The sequence below is a fragment of the Lagenorhynchus albirostris genome, chromosome 15 (genome assembly GCF_949774975.1).
Source record: "Lagenorhynchus albirostris chromosome 15, mLagAlb1.1, whole genome shotgun sequence".
NCBI classification, from domain to species: domain Eukaryota; kingdom Metazoa; phylum Chordata; class Mammalia; order Artiodactyla; family Delphinidae; genus Lagenorhynchus; species Lagenorhynchus albirostris.
The window spans coordinates 83,077,016-83,097,303 of NC_083109.1; the positions used below are offsets into that span (position 1 = coordinate 83,077,016).

General features: G+C 53.6%; 2 protein-coding genes across 9 annotated transcripts in view; one reads left to right on the top strand and one right to left on the bottom strand.

Moving 5' to 3' along the window:
- USP42 (ubiquitin specific peptidase 42) overlaps positions 1 to 4,098 on the top strand; it is a 34,811-nt gene extending 30,713 nt beyond the window's left edge. For 4 of the 6 annotated variants that reach the window (XM_060122394.1, XM_060122397.1, XM_060122398.1 and 1 more), the window contains 3 exons: positions 756 to 1,063; positions 3,078 to 3,121; positions 4,031 to 4,098. In XM_060122394.1, coding sequence (XP_059978377.1) covers positions 756 to 1,063; positions 3,078 to 3,085 — 316 coding nt within the window. In that variant the 3' untranslated portion in view covers positions 3,086 to 3,121; positions 4,031 to 4,098. The other 2 variants (XM_060122396.1, XM_060122395.1) reach the window with 2 other exon arrangements.
- Positions 4,099 to 5,261: 1,163 nt separating this feature from the next.
- Positions 5,262 to 20,288, bottom strand: part of CYTH3 (cytohesin 3) — an 82,042-nt gene continuing 67,015 nt past the window's right edge. For 2 of the 3 annotated variants that reach the window (XM_060122441.1, XM_060122443.1), the window contains 8 exons: positions 14,180 to 14,260; positions 13,165 to 13,277; positions 12,929 to 13,077; positions 12,624 to 12,735; positions 8,819 to 8,895; positions 8,647 to 8,718; positions 8,400 to 8,554; positions 5,262 to 8,248 (listed from right to left, as the gene is read on the bottom strand). In XM_060122441.1, the coding sequence (XP_059978424.1) occupies positions 8,176 to 8,248; positions 8,400 to 8,554; positions 8,647 to 8,718; positions 8,819 to 8,895; positions 12,624 to 12,735; positions 12,929 to 13,077; positions 13,165 to 13,277; positions 14,180 to 14,260 (832 nt within the window). In that variant the 3' untranslated portion in view covers positions 5,262 to 8,175. The remainder of the gene's footprint in view (positions 8,249 to 8,399; positions 8,555 to 8,646; positions 8,719 to 8,818; positions 8,896 to 12,623; positions 12,736 to 12,928; positions 13,078 to 13,164; positions 13,278 to 14,179; positions 14,261 to 20,288) is intronic. The other variant, XM_060122442.1, reaches the window with a different exon arrangement.

The window sequence follows — 20,288 nt, forward strand, 5'->3', positions numbered from 1 at the left end:
TCACAGTGATTGTTAATATATTTATTCACAGATTTAGTTATATTTTCACATCTGCTGATACTTTCTTTACCCTCAGTGACTACTGCCTCGTGGCAGGAAATGGGAGGCCGCCACCCTGTTGAACGTGCCTGTGACCCAAAGGGCTGAGACACATCGTTTGTTGCATTTGCCTCTGTCTAGTTTTCTGTCTCCATTTCTCAGTTTGAAATCTCATTGGGACATTTGTATTTTTAAAAAGCTAAATTGGTCAGTAGTTTTCTTGAAAATGACTTCTCCACGATGAGAGGGGTGAGCACAAACACGGTTACTGCGCATTGCGTGCTACACCTTGGCGTCTCGTAAAATCGAAACCCTGGGAAGAGGTTACCAGGAGGCATAGGTAGAGAGTGTGGTTACTTGAAGGAAAAGGAAATCAAACCTCCTTCCCTCCTATGTGCCTGAGACACCTGGCAAAAATATTTTTTCCTTCAGCCACTAGTTTCAGGAAAAATTGACGAAATCCTTCCTCTGGTGTTCTGGCCATAGCTCCCCTCCCAAACAAAGCTGAAGGGCATCGGTGGGGAAAGGTTGAAATTGGTGAACTTATGACTCCAGACTTAAAAAATTATTACAATGAAAACAACGCATTTTTCATTATAGGGTTTACCTGTGTTCACGTAATGAGTGTCAACAGTAGTGAGTATAAATCGAAGACCAGTTCTCTTTGGGGTGGTTTGCTTTTCCGGTGGTTTGAGTTCTGGCTTTTTCTTCTGCAGGCGGCAGCAGTACTCAGACCTTTTGGTAACGCACTCTGATGCCGACCTGCACAACAGACACAAGAAGAAAAAGAAGAAGAAGAAAAAGAAGAAGCACTCAAAATCAGAGAACTCGCTTAGAGATTCAGAGCCACTCTTGCCCGAGGCCACCAGCTGTGAGACTGTGGACCATTTCCAGGGAGCGGACAGCGCTTTCCCCCTCATGGCCAGCCAGCCTCTGGATGGTGTGGGACCTTGCCCTGAGAAAACAAAACATTTCTGGATGGAAACGAGGGATGACAGGTGTCATCTGTCTAAGTGTGGCCAGGGTAAGAGGACATACTTGGAACTGCGAATATAGAAACTCTTTTCTTTGGAAAGGGTGGTTAACACAGGGAAGGAGCCTCAAAGGGCATAGAAGGTGTAAGTCCCCTCTGAGCTCCCCGCCCTGTGTCCTCTGCCCGACGGCTGGCCCGAGGCTGCTGTGGCTGGTCTCGACGGTTAGCCGTGCTGCCGCGGCGCTTACTGGAGACCTGAGTTACGCGGAACCGGGAACCTCTGGAATTGATGGCTCTGAGTGTCTGATTGTGGACCAGAACTTCTGTTTTTAAGCCATTTTTGATAGAAATGTTGTGGTACATTCTTTCTCTCCAGAATCCTTAAGCCTTTGGCATTGTGAGTAGAACCTAGAACTCAGTTTGGTGACTGGCTCGCTGGACGTCATGCTTCAGGCCTGCGTTGGTGAAGCTCAGGCTCCTGACGGGGTGCCCTGGGTCACTGCAGGCCTCTGGGCTCTGGGATTCTTGTCTGCTTTGCACAGCTCTGCCTTCCCTTGTAACTTCCCAGCCTTTTCTACTCTGATTGCTCTGAAAGCAGAGCCCCCCTTGCTTCCTCATCTGTTCCGATGACCTTCGACCCTGGAAGGAGTGCTGAGCGTTTTTGAGGGGGCCGGGGGCCTCCCTAGGGCAGGGCTGGACTGGCCGCCGCCTTTGCGCGGCCTGACGGTAAGGAAGGATTTGACGTTTTTAAATGGTTGGAAGAGTCAAAAGAAGAATATTTCATTTCACATGAAAATCGTGTGAAATTGAGGTGTCAGTAGAGCCGCAAGGAGCCCAGCCCAGCCCGCCTGTCCGCCCGTCCATGGGGACAGGTTTGCTGGCCTCGCCCTGGAGCCCTGAGGCGCACCCTCACGACCCTGCCCGCTGTCCTAGATGTCCAGGGGTCAGGGGGTTCTCGACTGCGTCCTGGACCCGGGTGAGGTATCGTTTGTTCGGGGGCAGCCCTGTCCCTTCCAGTGGCCCAGTCCCATGATGGTTGGTGGAGGAGGGACAGATGGCTGCACAGTGCACTGGCGTTTGGAGGAGCCGAGGGCGGGGGGGGGGTGTTCCTGAGTGGTGGGGGGAGTGTTCCTGAGTGGTGGGGGGAGTGCTGGGGCGCGCGGAGTGGGTGAGGAGTCGTAGGGACGGCAGGAAAGGGAAGCTACCGGCGGGTTTGCTCTGTGTGTTTGTTAAGAGGGGAATTACTTGCATTTCCGCATTGGTTTCCCATGAACAGTTCAGCGATTCGGGGAAGGCGCTTGCTGGGGATGAGTCCCTTCTGATGTCTGCTTGGTGCTTGGGGCGAAGTGGAGACGGGCTGTTCGTGTGCATTCTGCGCAGATCCGCAGGGATTCTACATTTTTGCCAGAATCCCCTTCCGGCTGCAGGTCTCTGGTGAGGACCACAGCTGGAGGCCGCCAGTGCACCCGCAGAGCTGGCTCGGGGGACAGTAGGTGGCGTGCAAAGCCCAGTAGTGGGCATGTGGTGGCCCAGACCGCCTCTCCAGAGGCTGCAGGAGATGGGGTGGCCCCTTTCCTGTCCTCGATCTGATGGCGCCCAATGACTGGCTTGGGCGCCCGTCCCATCCTGACCTCCCGGGAAGGGCCACCTGCTCGGGCCCAGGCCAAGCATCGCTGTTGGCTGGTGGAGGCCGGACGTCTTGGCCTGCGTGTGTCTGTCCTGGTGCCTTGACCACTGACCTGTCTTCCAGACTCCTGTTCTCTGGCGCCATCAAGCTCTCGATTTCTTTGGCCTGAGATCTGTTCTCACCTAATGCTGAAAGGCTGATGAGTTTACTGGGGCCAGAGTGGACTATTGCTGAGGGGACGTGGTCCTCAGTTATCACCTCAACTCTTGTTTTCAGTGAAACACTTGGAGACACAGCTTGTGTAGGACTGATTTCAGGCAACAGACATTAAGCTACTGAGGACTGCTTCTGAGTGTAATCACGTAACGCACACAGAGCATAGGCACTAAAATTTTTGCAAAACCATCATTAAAATGTTTCCTAACCTTTGCTTTCTAGGTGATTGAAAACGTGGCTTCAAGACAAAAAATTCACTGGTTACGGTAAGCTCTTTTCGTCTATGTTCTTCCTGTTTGTTTGTAGAGCCGCTGAGGGGCCCTGAGGAGGGAGCTTTGGGACTCGGCTTCGGGGGTAGCAGGTGGGGAGTCAGTCCTTGTGTGGTGGGGGTGGATTTGGGCCCCTTAAGTCAGAGAGTCGCTCTGCTCCCTCCCTCGTTGTAAGAAAGTGAGGCCAGGTCAGAAGCTTCAGAATCAAGTCATTTGATAAACATTTGAAAGATGGAGAAGCCATGTCCTCTCGCAGCCCCACCCGAGGGGCCGAGAGAGGGGAGCCCTTCCCGTGCCCGCCGCCCGCCCCGCGCACCGAAAGGGCTCAGGCTTGGTTTGATCGGAATGGGTTTTGGGTGCTTTTTTACAGCAAATCAAAACCTGGAGTGTCGTTTCCTCCTGGCCTCGTACTCAGTGGCCCCGGGAGGTGGGGTTGGTGTCCTGGGCGCGCTGCAGCTGCAGGGTTGCTCTCCGGAGGGAATTTTGTCCAAACGTGTAACTTCTGGTAGTCGGCAAGGGGGGTTTAAGTGAACTGTCTGCAGGAGATTAACTTGCAGTTGATTAACACGCTTTACAGCGTGTCATCAATGGGAAGACCGGAGCCGCATTAAGGAATTAGCCTCTTCCTACCTAGAGCAAGGGAATCGCCGGGTTGCGGCGGCTCCGCGGCGGCCGGGCTGGCGGGACCGCGCCCAGCAGAGGGCGCCCTCCGCGCAGGCCTCCGCGCCACCGCCGGCTCCTTCACCGCCCGCGGGGAGGCAGACGGGCTCCCCCCAGAGACCTGGGGGCGCCTGCTAAGGCGAGGGCGTGAATGAAGAGGAGAAGTCCCGCCCGGGGCTCACGGGGCGCTGGGCTCCCACTTCCTGCCTCTGGACCAACTAACGCCCGCTGCCTCTTGTCTTTCAGATTCAACGTGTTCAACAGAAGCCATCCCCAACCCACATTAAATTACAAATAGAGAAAATAACTTGAAATCTGCGTGGTGCTTCTTTAGTGTAAATAGTGTATAGATTTTACCATGGAGGACTTTTTTTTTTAGTTTTTACCTTTTCTTAATTACCCTTATTCCAAATGGGTGAACACTTTCTACAACTGCTGACCATTGTAAAATACTGTGTATATAAACCACATTGAAAATAACGCCCTGGACTAGAACATCTCAAATGCTGCTTAATCACAGACTCAGGTTGATCACTCGTATTCCATGTAATGCTCCTCCAAGTTAGACATCCGGTGCAAGACCAACCGGGAAACCATGGAATTATTAAAAGTACAAACTGACAGTGTGTATATTTAATTTAAAAACTTATTTAAAGATTCACAAGCTCTCAACTAGACTTTTGAGAGCAGTCTGTTTTCTGTAATGTCTGATACTAGAAACTAATTTGCTTCATATTTTAGTTGTATTCAAGATTTGAAGATTTTATAGACAAGTTCTGTTTTTGAACTTTGTGGAACTATTCCAATCAATTTACCAGTTATGATGAGTATTTACATTATGAATGTATAATCGGAACATTATTTGTAAGGCCTACAGTACGTTTTTATTACATAACACTTTTTTATACAGTGTCTCTTGTCTTGACTATGATATTGGAGTCTGAGTTGTCAGCTTGGTCCCTTAAAGTTTCTAGTTACAGACAAAAATCATACTGTGATTTTATTTTTAATATGGATATGCTATCAAACTGTGATACACTTATAATTCACTGGTCCTGCATCAGGAGTTGGAGTGGGGAAAACTGTATTTAATACAGTTTGTATCTGAATAATCTGTATGGTTTATACAGTTTGTGTTGTTCAGAGACGTCTAAAGTTTGATCTTTGTTTTTTTAAAGATTAAAAAAGCACTTGCCCCACTGTAAATATACAGCATGTAAAATTTATATAGTATATAAATGGCAGCAAATTAAACCTTTCGTGTCATTTTTTACTGCTGTTTTCCCCATTTGCTTACAGACACTTCTCTTGGACTTCTTTCTCTTTGCCTTCACTTTCCTAAAACCTCGAAAGCTCAAGCCACGGGCTCTCAGTCCCAGACTGGGAGGTGCAGACCCCAAATGGGTGAGGGAGAGTCAGGTGTGGGCTGCTGGACCCGACAGCCTCCCTACTTAAAAGAACCCAGTCACAGGCAATCTTGTTTTAACAGTGCGTCTTTATTTAACCAACACAGTATTTGCAATTTGACAGCCATTCACTCTCCAACTTCACCATCCACTTTACAACAAAATATCAATAATAGATATAGGGTATTTCTTCATGCAAGTTGGAGTATATACACTGAATAACACTCCAGAAGTCATATTATATATGTACATTATTTACATATTAACTATTTACTGTAAATAGAAATGTTTTCTAAGAAAAAAATAAAACAAGAAATCACAATGTGTGGTTTCTGGTCTACAACAGACCTAACTTCTCAGCAAAGCACATCTATGTAGATATATGCATTTTAACTTGAAAAATATGCATTGCTTTATATGCAGCATTAAATGCTGCTTCATCTATAAACAGCTCCTATTTGGACTCAACCTGGTACCACATTAAACTGCTCAACACTGTTCCGTGATCCTGAAGACACTTGCTTGTCTGGGTCCAGGGTGGGCCAATTAAACCCCACATGTTAGTGGGGGCTGGTGGGGCCGTGTAAGCCGCCGTCTCCCGCCCAGCGACCCCCTTCCCTGCCTCCTGCCCTCCGTCTCTGGAGGAGAGCTCTTTGGCCAGAGTTGGGACTGACAATTCAAGCACTGAGCGCAGACAGGGGGGTGGGGAGGGGGATGAACGGGGGACCACGCTGAGGTCCAGGCAGCCGGGCCCCACCCCACAGCCCCGTCAGGTTAACACTGTCACACAAAACCTGGAGTTACACGATTTCACGTAATACTCCCGAGGGCAAGTGACACAGATTCTGAGCACCATGGCCTTCTGCATCGTTCTGGGCAAACAGGCCTCAGGCAAGGCTCCTTCACAGGTGGCCAGAGGAACAGATTTCTTCCAGGTGTTTCCTTATGCTCACTTCTCCCAGCCCCACCCTGAGGCACACCCGAAAGACAGAAAGCCCTGTATCCCCAGGGTCCTACCTGGGTCAGACAAAGGAGAGACAGGTTATTCCACACAAAATCCTGATGGAGCCCGCGCCCCAAGCAGCCTGGGCACAGGGCCAGCCCGAGGGGAGGGCGCTGCCAGGTCGTCGTCAGCAGTGTTTGGTCTGGTGGTCTGGGCAGCGTCCCTTTTCACGGAAGACTGGGGCCAGAGTTGCATATACGCCAGTCACGCGCTTCAGGAATGCTGACTTGCCTTTCTCAAAACTACAGGGTCCAATCTGAGGTATCAGTACAGTAGCAAAGCCTAAAAGCTTGGGAATGAACCAAAAAAATCAGTTTGATGCATGTTGGAGAGTCCTGGGTGCAGACCCTTTCGCAGTCTGGTGTGACTTAGCGCTACAAGGTCAGCTGCACCGAGGCCAAAGGCCCATAGCCGTTCAGTCTCAGCATCAAGGCAGCTCCCAGGAACGGTTCCTTCTGCTCTTTACATCTCCACGTAAGTGCGTACAGCCTGCGGTTGCCACTCTCGGACTCTGCTTTTGCACAGGAGAGGTGATGACCTCTCAAGTGTGCAAGCGGAGGGAGTGCTTTCGCGGCTGGCGCAGGGAAAGGAGGTCCTGCAGGGGAGGGACCCTCCACTGGAACGGCCCCTGTGGGCAAGGGGGTCCTATGTAGTACATGCAGGGGTCCTGGCGGCGGAAATAAAGCTCCCAATAAAAAGGCATCTGTCACCAGCCCCAAATGTCCCAGCACCCAGCGCCTCTCGGCCGGCCCACCTGTGCACCCTTGGGCCAGTTCTGCGATGTGCTGGGGCCCAGCTCCAGCCTGCCCTCAGCACACGACTGAGCACCTCTCTCTCATTCAGCCACCAGCAACCTGACAACCTCCTGGTCGGCGATCTTCAGCAGTCCCGTCACCAGTGCACGTTTGGGGTTTTAAACTATTTACAGAAAAGCCTAAGCGCTCCACTTCTTCATCCCCACCCTGCCGCCTGCTCTCTTCCCTCCCCATAACGAAAGATCAAATCTCTGAAAACATGGAATAAGATTATCCCTATCTCCTTATAGGTCTACTCATTACGTTAAGAAATGTGGTCAAATTATTCTAAGCATTCGTTTTGCCAACAAGTAGTGAAGACAGTGGTCACAGCTGGTCTGAACCACGTATTCAGCTGGACCACAGGACACTGCTGTTTGTGGGCGTCAGAAACGGTCAAACATGAGAAGTTTCATGTGGTCCAACATATACGCTGTCTATCCTGGGATTCAGAAGTTACAGGACAAATGCCCCAAACCGAAATTTATATTTTAACAATTTGCCTCTTTAGAAAGTATCTGTGGGACCACAAAGTCTGAGCTGAACAGTCCCAGAGGACTGGACTCCGCCCCGCCCCACCCAGTGCTGGCTGTCAAGGACACGTGCGCCTCCCTCCACCAGGAGCTCCCCTGGGCGCCCCCCACGGGCGGGGCGCCCCCCCAGCCCCCCGGGGACTGCATACGTGTACACATGTAATTGTTCTCAGTGCACAGTATATTCTTGTGTCCAGAAGTTAAATTTATAGCTGCCATTCTAAAAATACTACTGTTAGAAAGTATCTTTCATTATAATTTGAGAATATAAAAAGGCATATAAAAGCTATAATCCTATATATCTGAGAAAAAAAACAATAAAAAACTGGTAGCTTTTCCTTTCCTGTTATGATACAAAACAGCGGCTTCCAGAATGGCGAACACCACCACAAAGGAACACGTGTGACCCCGCGTCTGCCACGCGGATTTTCACGTATGAACCACCAGGCGCAGCTGCTGGACGAGACTTCGAGAAGGATGCGCTCGGCGCCGGGAGGGCAGCAGGAAGGGACGACGTGAGGCCCCTCGAGACCAGCGGGGGCCGCCGTCCCTGAGGAGCCAGGCCGCGGGTCCAGGGTGTTGCGGGGAGGCCCCCAGTCACTCTTTGCTGCGGGGTTTGAGTTTACTTTTACCTGCTGCTCAGGCCAGGAAAGCTCTATTTCTTATTGGCAATCCTCCTTTTCCTCGTGGCCAACATGTCATAGAAAGGATCCCTGCTGATACTCGCTCTGGGGGAAAAATGAGAAAGAAACTCGGTTAGGCGAGGAGGGCCGGTCCTCCCCCGCGCGGCCCCGCCCCCTCTGCCCCCACCCCCATGTGACCCACCCACAGCCCCGGGCCCCGCCCTCCGGCCCCGCCCCCGCTGGCCCGGGGGCTCACCGGATGGACTTCATCCACTCCTCCTTCTCCTCGGGGCTGGGCGCCGAGATGCGGTACACCACGTGGTTGCCCTCCACCACCCGGCCGTCCGCCTCCGTCTTACAGGCTTTGATGACCTGCCCTTTGTGGCTCGGGTTATAAAGCTCGAAACAGTTCTGGTGGAGACAGACACGACAGTCACCCGGCGCCGGGGGGAGGGGAGGGGAGGGGAGGGGAGGGAGGGCGGGGGGCAGGGAAGCCAGCTTACGGGTTTCCGCGGGTCTTCCACCTCCCGGATGCTCAGGTTCTCCAGCGGGATGATTCCCCGGGGCTCCTTATCCTGCGGGAGGAGAGCGCTCAGCCAGCCTCCCCCGGCACCCGCGGAGGGTCCCGCGACGCGACGCGGAGGACAGGCAGCCCCGCAGTTGCCCTGCACTTACCGTCGTGTATTCAAAGTAATAAAGGCAGTTGTCGGTGAGGATGAACCAGCGCCGCTTCCAGGTTTTCACGCGCCCCCCTAAGAGCAGAGGGACCCCGTGAGTCAGGGCGGCGCGGGCCCTACACAAGTTAGTGCGCTTTTCATAAATGCCACAGGGGCCGAGCTGGGTTTTAAGTTTCCTTCCTCGAGGAAAATGTTTCACATTCTGCCCCCCGATTCCGCCCGCCACTCAGCCAAATGCTGGCCGTGCTGTGCTGCCTGGCCCGCCCCGCATGCACCCCGCCTGCCTGCGCGGCACCCAGATGAGCGCTTCCCAAATCTGCTTCCTGCAAGAGTTAGTCATGATGAATGGTCTTAATTTCCCCACATGGAAATGACAACAGGATGCAGGTCTGTCCAGGACTTAATCCCGTTACGTCAGGGCCATCATCACATTACTGAGGACTTCAGGCGGCCCTGGGATCCATCAAAATCGATTACGCCTTGGCCCAGGGAATTATTAGATTGAATTAATCTCTTAAGATCTGGGACACACACGTGTACACACACACACACACACAGCACACACAGAGCTCATCTGCACCTACTCTCTTTACACTATGGAAAAGAAAATCTCTTTTACCCTCAAATATACAGCAGAAACAAACTGGTTTCCATTTCTAGTTTTTGCTCCTGATACAAAGTTTAAAAACAAAAACTGAAAGAGAAAACATGAGCCTGGTGACAGATGCCCACGATCTACGGGCACAAGGTAAGCAGCGGCTCCCCTGACCCACTGCTCCCCAGGGGACGTGCAGGCAGGCAAGACCCTCATGGCCAAGGGTCATAAACCCGGTCCCTGCTGTGAGGAGCTTGGGGAGCCCAGACAGGGACACAGGGGGACATGAAGGGACATGAAGGTCACCCTGAGGGCCGTGGCACGAGGGCCTGACGTTTGTGGAGATCTGGGGCGGGGGGGGGGGGGGGAGAGACACGCATGAGGACACCCAGCTGCAGGGAGGGAGCCCCGCCTTCAGATTCAGTGCCACTGAGGGGTCCTCAGGGACTGAGACCCTCACCCCTGCGTCACTGATGATACGTCTGTCCTCGTGACGGCCGCAGGCAGGCTGGGTATACGGGGCGGCCATGCGGGGAGGCAGCCTCAGCCATGCCCTGAAGGAAAGTCCCCAGATTCCCCATCTCCCCCCATCTCGCTTCCCATCCCCATCAGAAGCCTTCATCCCCCCAAGGCCTCCATCCCCTTGAGGCACCACCCAACCCGTGTCTCTCAGACCCATGGGCTGGGTTCTCACTCCCCGAACCCTGCATGCAGGCCCATCAGGGCTCTCTGTTCCCTGGAAGGCCTCTCGGCTCTTCGTACCTGGGTTCCCACCCACCCTGCGCCCAAGTTCAGTGGCAAGTCTGGAGGAGCCCTCCCTGGTCCAGCTCTTGAGACCAGGGGAGCCTCTCGGGCTGGGGGCTGTGGGCATCAAGATGGAGGTGTGTGGTCTGCGTTGACCCCTGAGCCCAGCCCAGCCCCAAGCCCCTTTTCAGGGTGGCTGGTGGTGATGCTCTTGGTCTCCGAGCCCCAGCAGGTTTTGATGAGGGAGACCGAGCGGCTCCACTCATGCACGTGTTTGCGGCTGGACTTCAGGACGCGGGGACACACACGTATAGGAAGGAGCCCGGCAACACCTGACTAGCATAAGCACCCGCTTTCTCTTTGTAAACGCCCTGCTGCTGGCATGGCTGTTAGCAGACACGCGCTCTCGTGCACATCGCGCACGCCTCTTCTCCACGCCAGCCCCACTCTGACCGCACTCCTGTCTGCGTTGACACAACTGACTCATTCTCAAAACATAGTGACTACATGGTATTTACTGTACCAGCGTGAAGCGACACCACCAAGCTCTGCTCTGGCAGGGCACCCGGGCCTCCTCAAGTGCAGTGTCCTCTAACTCACGATGAGAAACAACCAAGCAAGTCACACTGCGATCTCCGTTCCTATCCCAGCACGTGCGTGGCCACAATTCTGGCTTCTCTGCCCATGTGTCCAGGCCATGCAGGGGCCCAGGGCTGCGTGTCCTCACCGAGTATAGGCGCTGCACCCAGGCCCAACCCAACGCAGCCTCCGCATCTGCTTCCTGCAGACAGACCGCCTCCTCGGTCCCTCGGGGACTGACACCCAGTGACCCTTCCCAGCAGCTTGGCCAGCGTCAGAACTGTTGGCAGAAGTCTGGAGTGCAGATGGGCCACCAGTGTGCTGGGATCCCCCTGGGGACGCTAAGAGCCCTGAGAGCAGAGCTGCCTCGGGAGCCAAGGCTCCGGGCTCCAGGTGTGAGCTGCGCCACCACCAGCTCTGTAGCCTTAACGAGGACACGAGCGCGGGGCCTCGGGAGCAGGGAAGCAGCAGACGCTGGGTGCCAGCCAGCCCTGCGGCTCGTGACGGCGCTCTGTGCACTGGCGCTGTGGCCCGCTTATCTGCTCAATCAGGTCACAGGCCTGTTGTCACTCATGTTGTTCAGTCTCCAGAGCCAGCCACATCCCCGCTGGCCCTGGGGCACACTGGCTGCCAGGCCCGCTTGTGCTGTCACCATTCCGAGGGGGACACTTGCTGGCAACACAGCAACAGGAAGGGCCCAAGCGCTCTTCTGGGCACCTTCCTCTGCCCTCACCCCGGGACCACAGGCTGCATGGGATCTCAAAATCTGGTGCCTCTGGAACGTTACTCAGCCATTCAAGTCCAAGGCTACAGTTCTGGGTTTTTAGGCCAAGATCCAGAACTCTTCCAAACCCTGGCGTAGCCAGAGGAAGGTCAGAGCAAGACCCCAAATCAGAACAGCTGACTGGCGTTGCGCACCCCCACGCCCGCCACACTGTCACACTGTCACCAGGCCCATGCTTATCCCCTCTCAGTTAAAGGCACGAAGTCACCAGAACTCCGTAGGCCCCGGTGTTTGCACAATGCCTGGGTGATGTGTCAGATCTCTCAGGCTCCAATGTCACAGGAAGGTGGAAATCCCAACCCCGACCAGAGTAAAAAACCCCTAACAATTCCTAAAATTGCCCAGAAAATAAAAATGCTATCCTACTTGTTTGTCAGTGGTTATGAAGTCCTTAAAACGCTGCTGGACTCTACACAGGTGGTGCAGACATGCACCGCCCGGTGAGTGGGCGGCGGGTGATTTAGACCTCCCGGCTCAGGCCCTGAGGACACGGAGGCGTGAGCTTGTTCCCCCTGGGCATCCCCACGCGCCTCCGGTCCCTCACTCCTCACCCAGCCCCGGTGGGCGTCATGGCCGCCGCACCCTGCAAGGAGGATGAGGTGACCCCAGCACGTCCGAAGCCATAAGGGCCAGATGGATGACAGCCAAGTCAGAGCTTCACACAAACCGACAGAGAGAAAGGAGAGGAAAAAGAAGCTGGGAAGGGGCAGGAAGCCACTGGGTACGTACCTCCTAACGCAGAACAAGCAGGGACAGCCCGTCACAGAACAGAAAGGTGGGAGCCACAAGCAGAAGGAAAACAACAAGAAGGCACATTTAAACCACTCATCAAAAATCAGCCACACCAAACCAAGAGAGGCGGCAGGTTCCGGGGTGGCGGCGCCTGCCTCTGGTACAGAAACTGCCGTGGGCTTATCTGGACACTAGGGGGGGCAGTTTGCTGGGACGGGCACTGCGTGCGGCCCCGGCAGAATGGCCTCGCTCGGCAGGGCGCGTGGGATGCTCAGTGGAGCGTTCGTGCCTCCGGTCGGGGAGGCACCGCTGGGGCTGCTGCCGCGGGAGGAGGGGCCTCAGCTCGGTCCCGCCCCCAGCGCCGCTCACCCAGCTTCAGGAGCCAGCCCTCCCGGTCCGGGTTGAAGAACGTGTGCGTCAGGTCGTTGCCATCGTCCTCGGGAATCTTAAACGGCTCGTTCTTGATGCTTTCGTACAGGTTCTGCGAGGCGGGAAGGCAGCGGGCGCGGGGACTCAGGCGAAGGAGGAACGGCCGCCCCCGCGTCACCCCCCCAACACGGGGCCCAGGGACCCTGTTAAGACGCCGTGAAACAAACGACCTGGTGCCGCTGCCCTTGAGCTGAGCCTGACGCTCCTGAGCACAGAGATCGGGGACGGGGGACGCGGGGGCTCACCCGTAGCAGCTCCTCAGGGAGGTCCCCGCCCTCGTTGATGCCGCGGTTCATGGTGACAAAGCGCTCGGCTGTGGGCTTGTCGCGCACGTTGTGGTTGTGAAGGCTGGTGTTGAGCATGATGATGGCGAAGGACAGCACGTAGCACGTATCTGGGGGGAGTCAGGGCCGCGGGGCGTCAGCGCTGGCCCAGCGCGCGACGCCCCTGCGTGTGCCCCGCGCCCGCAGCCCGCGCTCACCCGTGGACTGGAAGACGCCGGGGTTGCACAGGCAGTAGCGAGCCGCGAACGCTTCCATCATGCGGTCGATCTTCTGCGCCTCGCCCGGGAGTCTGAAGCTCCACAGGAACTGCCTGCAGGGGGACGAGAACCAGGGGGACATGCGCGTCTCCACGGTCCGGCTGGGCGGCGCCTCCGCGCCTAGAGGCCCCGGTCGGGGCTGCGGGCGGAGCGCGGGGACCCACGGGACACAGTGGCACAGCCGCTGTCTGTGCTCCGCCACCCACTTGCGGGAGCGAGTCGGGAGCCCCCGCGGCTCTGCGCCAGACACTGACCCAGAGGAACAGAATCCACGTGGACGCACCCCAGGCTCGCCAAGCCTGCACCTCCCCGTGACACCATTTTCAAACACTGAATCTAAAACTCCTGAACCACGGCTACAGGATTGGAACCCGCCAGTGTGTCCTTAAGCCGAGGCCAGGGGCTGAGCCCACAGACGCGAGTGTCAGACAGCAACACGGCTGCCACCTTGGTCCACAGGTGGGGGAACGGCCACAAGGAAACAGGCTCGAGCTGGGGCAGAGCACGGAGGAGAAAGGCCAGACCAGGACCAGCCAAGGCCGTCGGGCACGCTGGGGCCAGGGGTGGCCTCCGATGGCAGGAAACCCACACCCTCCCAGGCACACGCTGGGTGTCCACACGGTTGGTGTTCAAGGCCAAATGTGGCGTAAAGTGGGCCCGTGCCCGGGCGGCACTGAGACCACGTGCAGAAGTGGGAAGGAGGCACGCCCACAACTGTCAAATATCACACAAAATGAAAAAGCAAAGCAACTATGAATGGAACGCAGGACCGGCGGCCACAAGGATTCAGGCGCGGCCCGACACCCCACCTCCCTCCCCTTCCCCCTCCCCTCCCCTCCCCACCCTCCCCACCAGGCTGCAGGTCTGCAGAGGCCCTTAGCTTGCCAGTGGGTCACCCGGCACCGCTGGGCCACCCTCCCTCCCTCTGCACAAGAGCAGGTGATGAAACACTCACCTTAAGGCTTGTACAAGGTTGAGATCGGCAAACTCGTGGAGTTCCACAAAGGCTTGAAGAACCTTGATGTTAAATTCATCCCTGGGAGAGAAAACGTATTCTACAGCCTCACTGCGTGTATTTCAATAATTTTAAACGACACCTCCTAGAGCAAGTTTTCACGGTTTTTATCGTCACATGACTAAAAGATCAGGTATTTTTCACTGTGCGTTTGTTTTCAAGCTGAAAACAAAGGAGACCCTGTAGGATATTAAGCGTTTACTTCACCATCAGTACGAGTTAGGGTAAGACCCCAAATACGAGCCTGATGGCCAACGTTCCGAGTTCCCTGCACTGAGCTGTAAGGCACCGACCCAGGTGCTTGGTACAGATCCTCAACCTCCAAAACCTCCACGAGGCAGGTGCTAATCTCGTTCCCACCTCCGAGGTGGGATCTTGAAGCTCAGAGACAGCAAGCAACTCCTCCAGGGTCATAAGGCAGAAAGCACAGTCCTGGACCCAGAAAGGATGGTTTGGAAGAGAAGTAATGCCTTACGTTAATAACTAGCTTTTAAAAACGAAACTTAGCATGAGAACACAGTAAAAAAGGTAAAGTTTTATGACAAAAAAACTGAAATGACATAACAGCGACAGCTCAATACACTGGCATTTTAACTCCAAGCCGCTCCCACTGACCATGGGGACACCTGTAACTCGCCCTCCCCGGAGAGCAGGCCAGGCCTCACCTGAAGATGCTCACCTCCACAGGTACAGGCCCATGACCTGTCAACAGCAAGGAACGGCTGCAGCTCAGCACCCCTGTGACTGCGACGACACCACCCACCCGAGGGCTAAGGATGACACCCAAGGTGGGAAGAGGCCCCAGCACAAAGTACGTTTTGCAACTTCACCCCCTCCTTTTTCTTTGAGATGAGCTGGTGGCAGGTGTGGGGCTGCTGCCTGAGGGCCCTGGGGCTCCAAGCCCTGGGTGTGCAGAAAGGGGTATGGATGGGACCCTCCCGGGAAGCAGTGAGCGCTCAGCCCGCTGGAAAGACTGGCTCTCGGGCCCTGGTTTGTCCAACGCTGCACCCACCAGCTGGTGTCCTGCTGAAAGGCCACGAGACTTCGTAAAGGGCACGCTCAGGGCAGGTGGGTGTGTGTACACGTGCGTGCATGCGCGCAAGCGTGCTGAGCACCAGAGGAGTGGCAGGCAGGCTGGGGTACAGATTTGTGCAGCAGGGACAGGCCTGTGACCCAGCACAGCAGTCTGTTCTAAAGTCCGCGTTAAAGGCAAGACGGCACACAGCAGGGTCCCGGAGCTCAGGGAGCCCCGCCGTGAGGCCGCCACCTCCACCCGGAGAGGAGGAGCGGGGGCTCCGGGCTCACAGGTGTTCAGTGCTCAGCTTGCAGCCAGTGTGAAGCCCCCCAAGGCAGGGGGGCTCCACCCATCCCTCGCTGGAGGGCGGTGTCGGGGGCCTCAGTCCTGCGAATTCAATTCTGCCTCCGCGCCAGCCCTCCAGGGACTGCCTGCAGGCCAGGCCACTCTCCAGAGCTCTCCACCCGACCGCCCACCAGGCCTCGCAAGCTCCTCGCCCCGATGCCCCACGGCCCGGAGCCTCTCACCGCCGCATCACCCCTGCCAGACCTTCCCCCCGGCTCTCCCTGGACCTCAGAGCCAGAGCCTGAGCGCCTCTCACCTCCGGAGCAGCCGCCGGCCTGGCCAGAGCCACCGTCCCCGCTCCCGCCTCCGCTCTGCCGCTCGCTCCGCACGGGGACCATCTGCTCCAGACGGAACACACAGCCCTGCCCCTCCCCTGCCGGGAGCCTTCCACACTCCCACTTCCCATCACCCTGAGCACATCCGCCCCTCCCCGCACCCCCACACAGGTGCCGCCGCCCCAGTCGGACGCCCTGACCAGCCTGTCACACTGCTACCCACTCGCCCAGCTCTTCCGCGGTCCCTTTGCCCTGGTCACCTCTGACATACCATGTTTGCTTATTTAGTTTGCTTGTTATGTACTGTCTGTATTACTGCAGCCAACGCAGTTCCACAGCGGAGGTACCAACGCCACCCAAGCGCCTAGAACAGTGCCTGGCACGGAGCCAGGACTTCATTTCTTTCTCTTTTTTGGCTGCATTGGGTCTTCACTGCTGCGTGCGGCCTTTCTCTAGTTGCAGTGAATGGGTGCTACTCTTCATTGCGGTGGCTTCTCTTGTGGCAGAGCACGAGCTCTAGGCACGCGGGCTTCAGTAGTTGCAGCAGGCAGGCTTCAGTAGTTGTGGCTCGCGGGCTCTAGAGCACAGGCTCAGTAGCTCTGCGGCATGTGGGATCTTCCCAGACCGGGGCTCGAACCTGTGTCCCCTTCATCGGCAGGCAGATTCTTAACTACTGCGCCACCAGGGAAGCCCCCATATTTTTGGACTACAAATCTGCAGGCACTGCCAGACTGCGCGATACACTAACGTCATAGTTAATTTAATCTCTGTAGTCGCACACCAGCCAGAGGACGCCGGGGAGTCACTCAGACTCTGGCCCTCCTAGCACGTTGTGCTGTGCTAGGTGCCTGTTAGACTCAGTGCCTGAACTCCTAGGAGACCCTTCCATTTTTTTAAAAAACAGCTTTGTCGAAACATAATTCACAATCTATATAGCTCACCCATTTCAAGTGTATAATTCAACAGTTTTTAGCATATTTAGTATATCACAGATCTGTGCAACCATCACCACGAGCAATTCTGGGACATTTTCATCCCCCCAGAAAGAACGCCCATACCTGAACCATCGCCTCCCAATCCTCACGGTGCCCCAGCGCCAGGCAACCCGTTTTCTGTCTCTATAAATCCGCCAATTCTGAGCATTTCATATAAAATGGAATAACACAACATCGTGGCCTTTTTGTGACTGACTTCTTTTCCTATCATAATGTTTTGAATGTTTTAAATCCATGTTGTAGCATGTATCAATACTTCCTTTCTTCTTAATGCCAAATAACATTGCATTGTGTGGAGAGACCACATTTTCTTTATCCATTCGTCAGTTGCTGGACATTCGAATATGTTTCCACTTTGGGGCTGTAATGTGGCTGTGAACATTGGTGCACAAGTTTTTGTGCGTGCAAGTTTCTTTTTCCCCCTTGGGTTTGTAACTAGAGTAGAATTACTGGATCACATGGTAAGTTTACCATTTTGAAGAACTGCCAACTACTTTCCAAAGTGGCTGCACCATTTTTTTTTTTTTTTTTTTTTTTGCAGTACGCGGGCCTCTCACTGTTGCAGCCTCTCCCGTTGCGGAGCACAGGCTCCAGACGCGCAGGCTCAGCGGCCATGGCTCACGGGCCCAGCCGCTCCGCGGCATGTGGGATCTTCCCGGTCCGGGGCACGAACCCGCGTCCCCTGCATCGGCAGGCGGACTCTCAACCACTGCGCCACCAGGGAAGCCCTGCACCATTTTTTATATAGCGGTGTATGAGGGTTCCAGTTTCTCCACATCCTCACCAACATTTATCATCTTCTTTAATTACAGCCCTCCCGGTGGATATGAAGTGCTGTCTCACTGTGGTTTTGAGCTGCATTTCCCTGATGACTACTGATGTTGAGCATCTCATCATACGCTTATTGGCCTTATCATATGCCCATGTATATATCCTCTTTGGATGAATGTCTATTCAGATCCTTGGCCCATTTTATAATTATTTGTCTTATTGAGTTGTAAGAATTCTTTTTATATACTAGATACAAGTCTTCATCACATTTATATATGACCTGCAAATATTTTCTATTCTCTGGGTTGTCTTCTCCCTTTCTTGAGGACGTCCTCTGAAGCACAGATGTTTTGAAATTTGATGATTCTACTTTTTTCTTTTGCTGTCATATCTAAGAAACCCTTGCCTAGTCCAAGGTCACAGAGATTTACCCCTGTGTTTTTTTTTTTTTTTTTTTGCGGTACGCGGGCCTCTCGCAACACACAGGCTCAGCGGTCATGGCTCACGGGCCCAGCCGCTCCGCGGCATGTGGGATCTTCCCGGACCGGGGCACGAACCCGTGTCCCCTGCATCGGCAGGCGGACTCTCAACCACTGCGCCACCAGGGAAGCCCTACCCCTGTGTTTTCTTCTCAGTGTTTTATAGTTTAAGTGCTTATACTTAGGTCTTTGACCCACTTTAATTTCTGTATGTGGTGAGTGACCCAGTGACACTCTTTTTGCAGGTGGCTGTCCAGCGGTCCCCACACCACGTGCTGAAAGGACAATTCGTTCCCCCGCTGAATTGTGTTGGCCCCTCAGTTGATGTATATATGAGGGTTTATTTCTGGATTCTCAATTCTATTCTATGGCCTTTCCTTCTTATGCCAATACCACACTGGTTTGATTAGTGTAGCTTTAGTCTGTTTTGTAATGGGCAAGTGTAAGTTCTCCAACTTTGTTCTTCTTTTTCCAAGACAGTTGTGGCTATTCTGGGTCCCCTGAATTTCTACATGAATTATGGGATGAGCTTGTCAACCTCTACAAAGAAGTTAGCTCAGATTTTGCTAGGGAGTATGTTAAATTTGTTTTGTTTTTAATTAAAAAAATTTTTTTTTAGTTAATTATTTTTTCGCTGCGTTGGGTCTTTGTTGCTGCACACAGGCTTTCTCTAGTTGCAGCAAGCAGAGGCCACTCCTCGTTGCAGTGCACGGGCTTCTCACTGCAGAGGCTTCTCTTGTTGTGGAGCACGGGCTCTAGGCGCACGGGCTTCAGTAGTTGGGGCACACGGGCTCAGCAGTTGTGGCTCACGGGCTCTAGAGCACAGGCTCAGTAGTCGTGGTGCACAGGCTGAGTTGCTCCGTAGCATGTGGGATCTTCCCAGACCAGGGCTCGAACCTGTGTCCCCTGCCGCTGCGCCACCAGAGAAGTCCCGTGTTAAATTTGTTTATCAGTGTGGAAGGTACCGCCATTTTTGCAATATTAAGTCTTCTAATCCATGAACATGGATGTCTTTCCACTTATTTGGATCTTTTAATTTTTTTCAATAATACGTTACAGTTTTCAGAGTAAAAATTGTGTTCTTTTGTTAAAATTTATTCCTAAGTGTCTTATTCTTTTTAATGCTACTGTAAATGGAGCTGTTTTCTTATAATATCCTTTTTAGCATTTTCATTGCTACTGTACAGACATATGAGTGAAACTGTATATTGATCTGATGTCTTGCAACATTACTGCAATTATTAGTTCTAACAGCTTGTTAGTGATTCCCCAGGATTTTCCATATGCCAGATTATGTTATCTGCAAATAGAAACGGTTTTAATCCTTCCTTTACAAATTAGGTGCCTTTAATTTCATTTTCCTGCCTAACTGCCTTGGCTCGAACTGCCAGTACCAAGTTGAATGGAAGTGCTGAGAACAGTCTTGATCTTAAGGGGAAAGCATGAAGTTGTGGGGTTTTCACAGGTGCCCTCTATAATGTTGAGGAAGTTCCCTTCTCTTCCTAGTTTGAGTGTTTTTATTATGAAGCAGTAAATGTTGTCAGATGCTCTTCCTAAAGCTACTGGGATGATCGTGTGGGTTTTGCTCTTCATTCTACTGATATCGCATCTATTGATAACTGATCTGCGTATGTTGAACTAACCTGGCATTCGTAAGATAATGAATACACTTGACCCTTGAACAACATGGGGGTTAGGGGCAGCGACCCTCCACTCAGTTGAAAATGTGTGTAAACTTACACAGCCCTCTACATACGGGGTTCCTCCATCTCCACGGTTCTGCATCCGCAGATTCAACCAACCGTGGCTCACGTAGTTCCGTAGTATTTACTACGGAAAAAAATCCACATCCAAGTCAACCTGCACAGTTCAAACCCGTGCTGTTCAAGGGCTCTGGTGCATAATCCTTCTTCGATATTGCTGGATTTGATTTGCTAGGATTTAGGTGAGGATTTCTGCTTCTACAGTCATAAGTGATACTGGTCTGTAGACTTCTTTTATTGTGATGTCTTTGATTTTGGTATCAGGTAGCACTGGCCTCACAGAGTGAGCTGGGAAGTGTTCTGCTTTTCACTTTTGATCAAGTATTTTTAATGAAAAGCTCGAAACAGAAACCACGCTGGTTGAGCGACTGCTGGCCTTCTGTTTAAAAACACTGCTGTCTGCTCC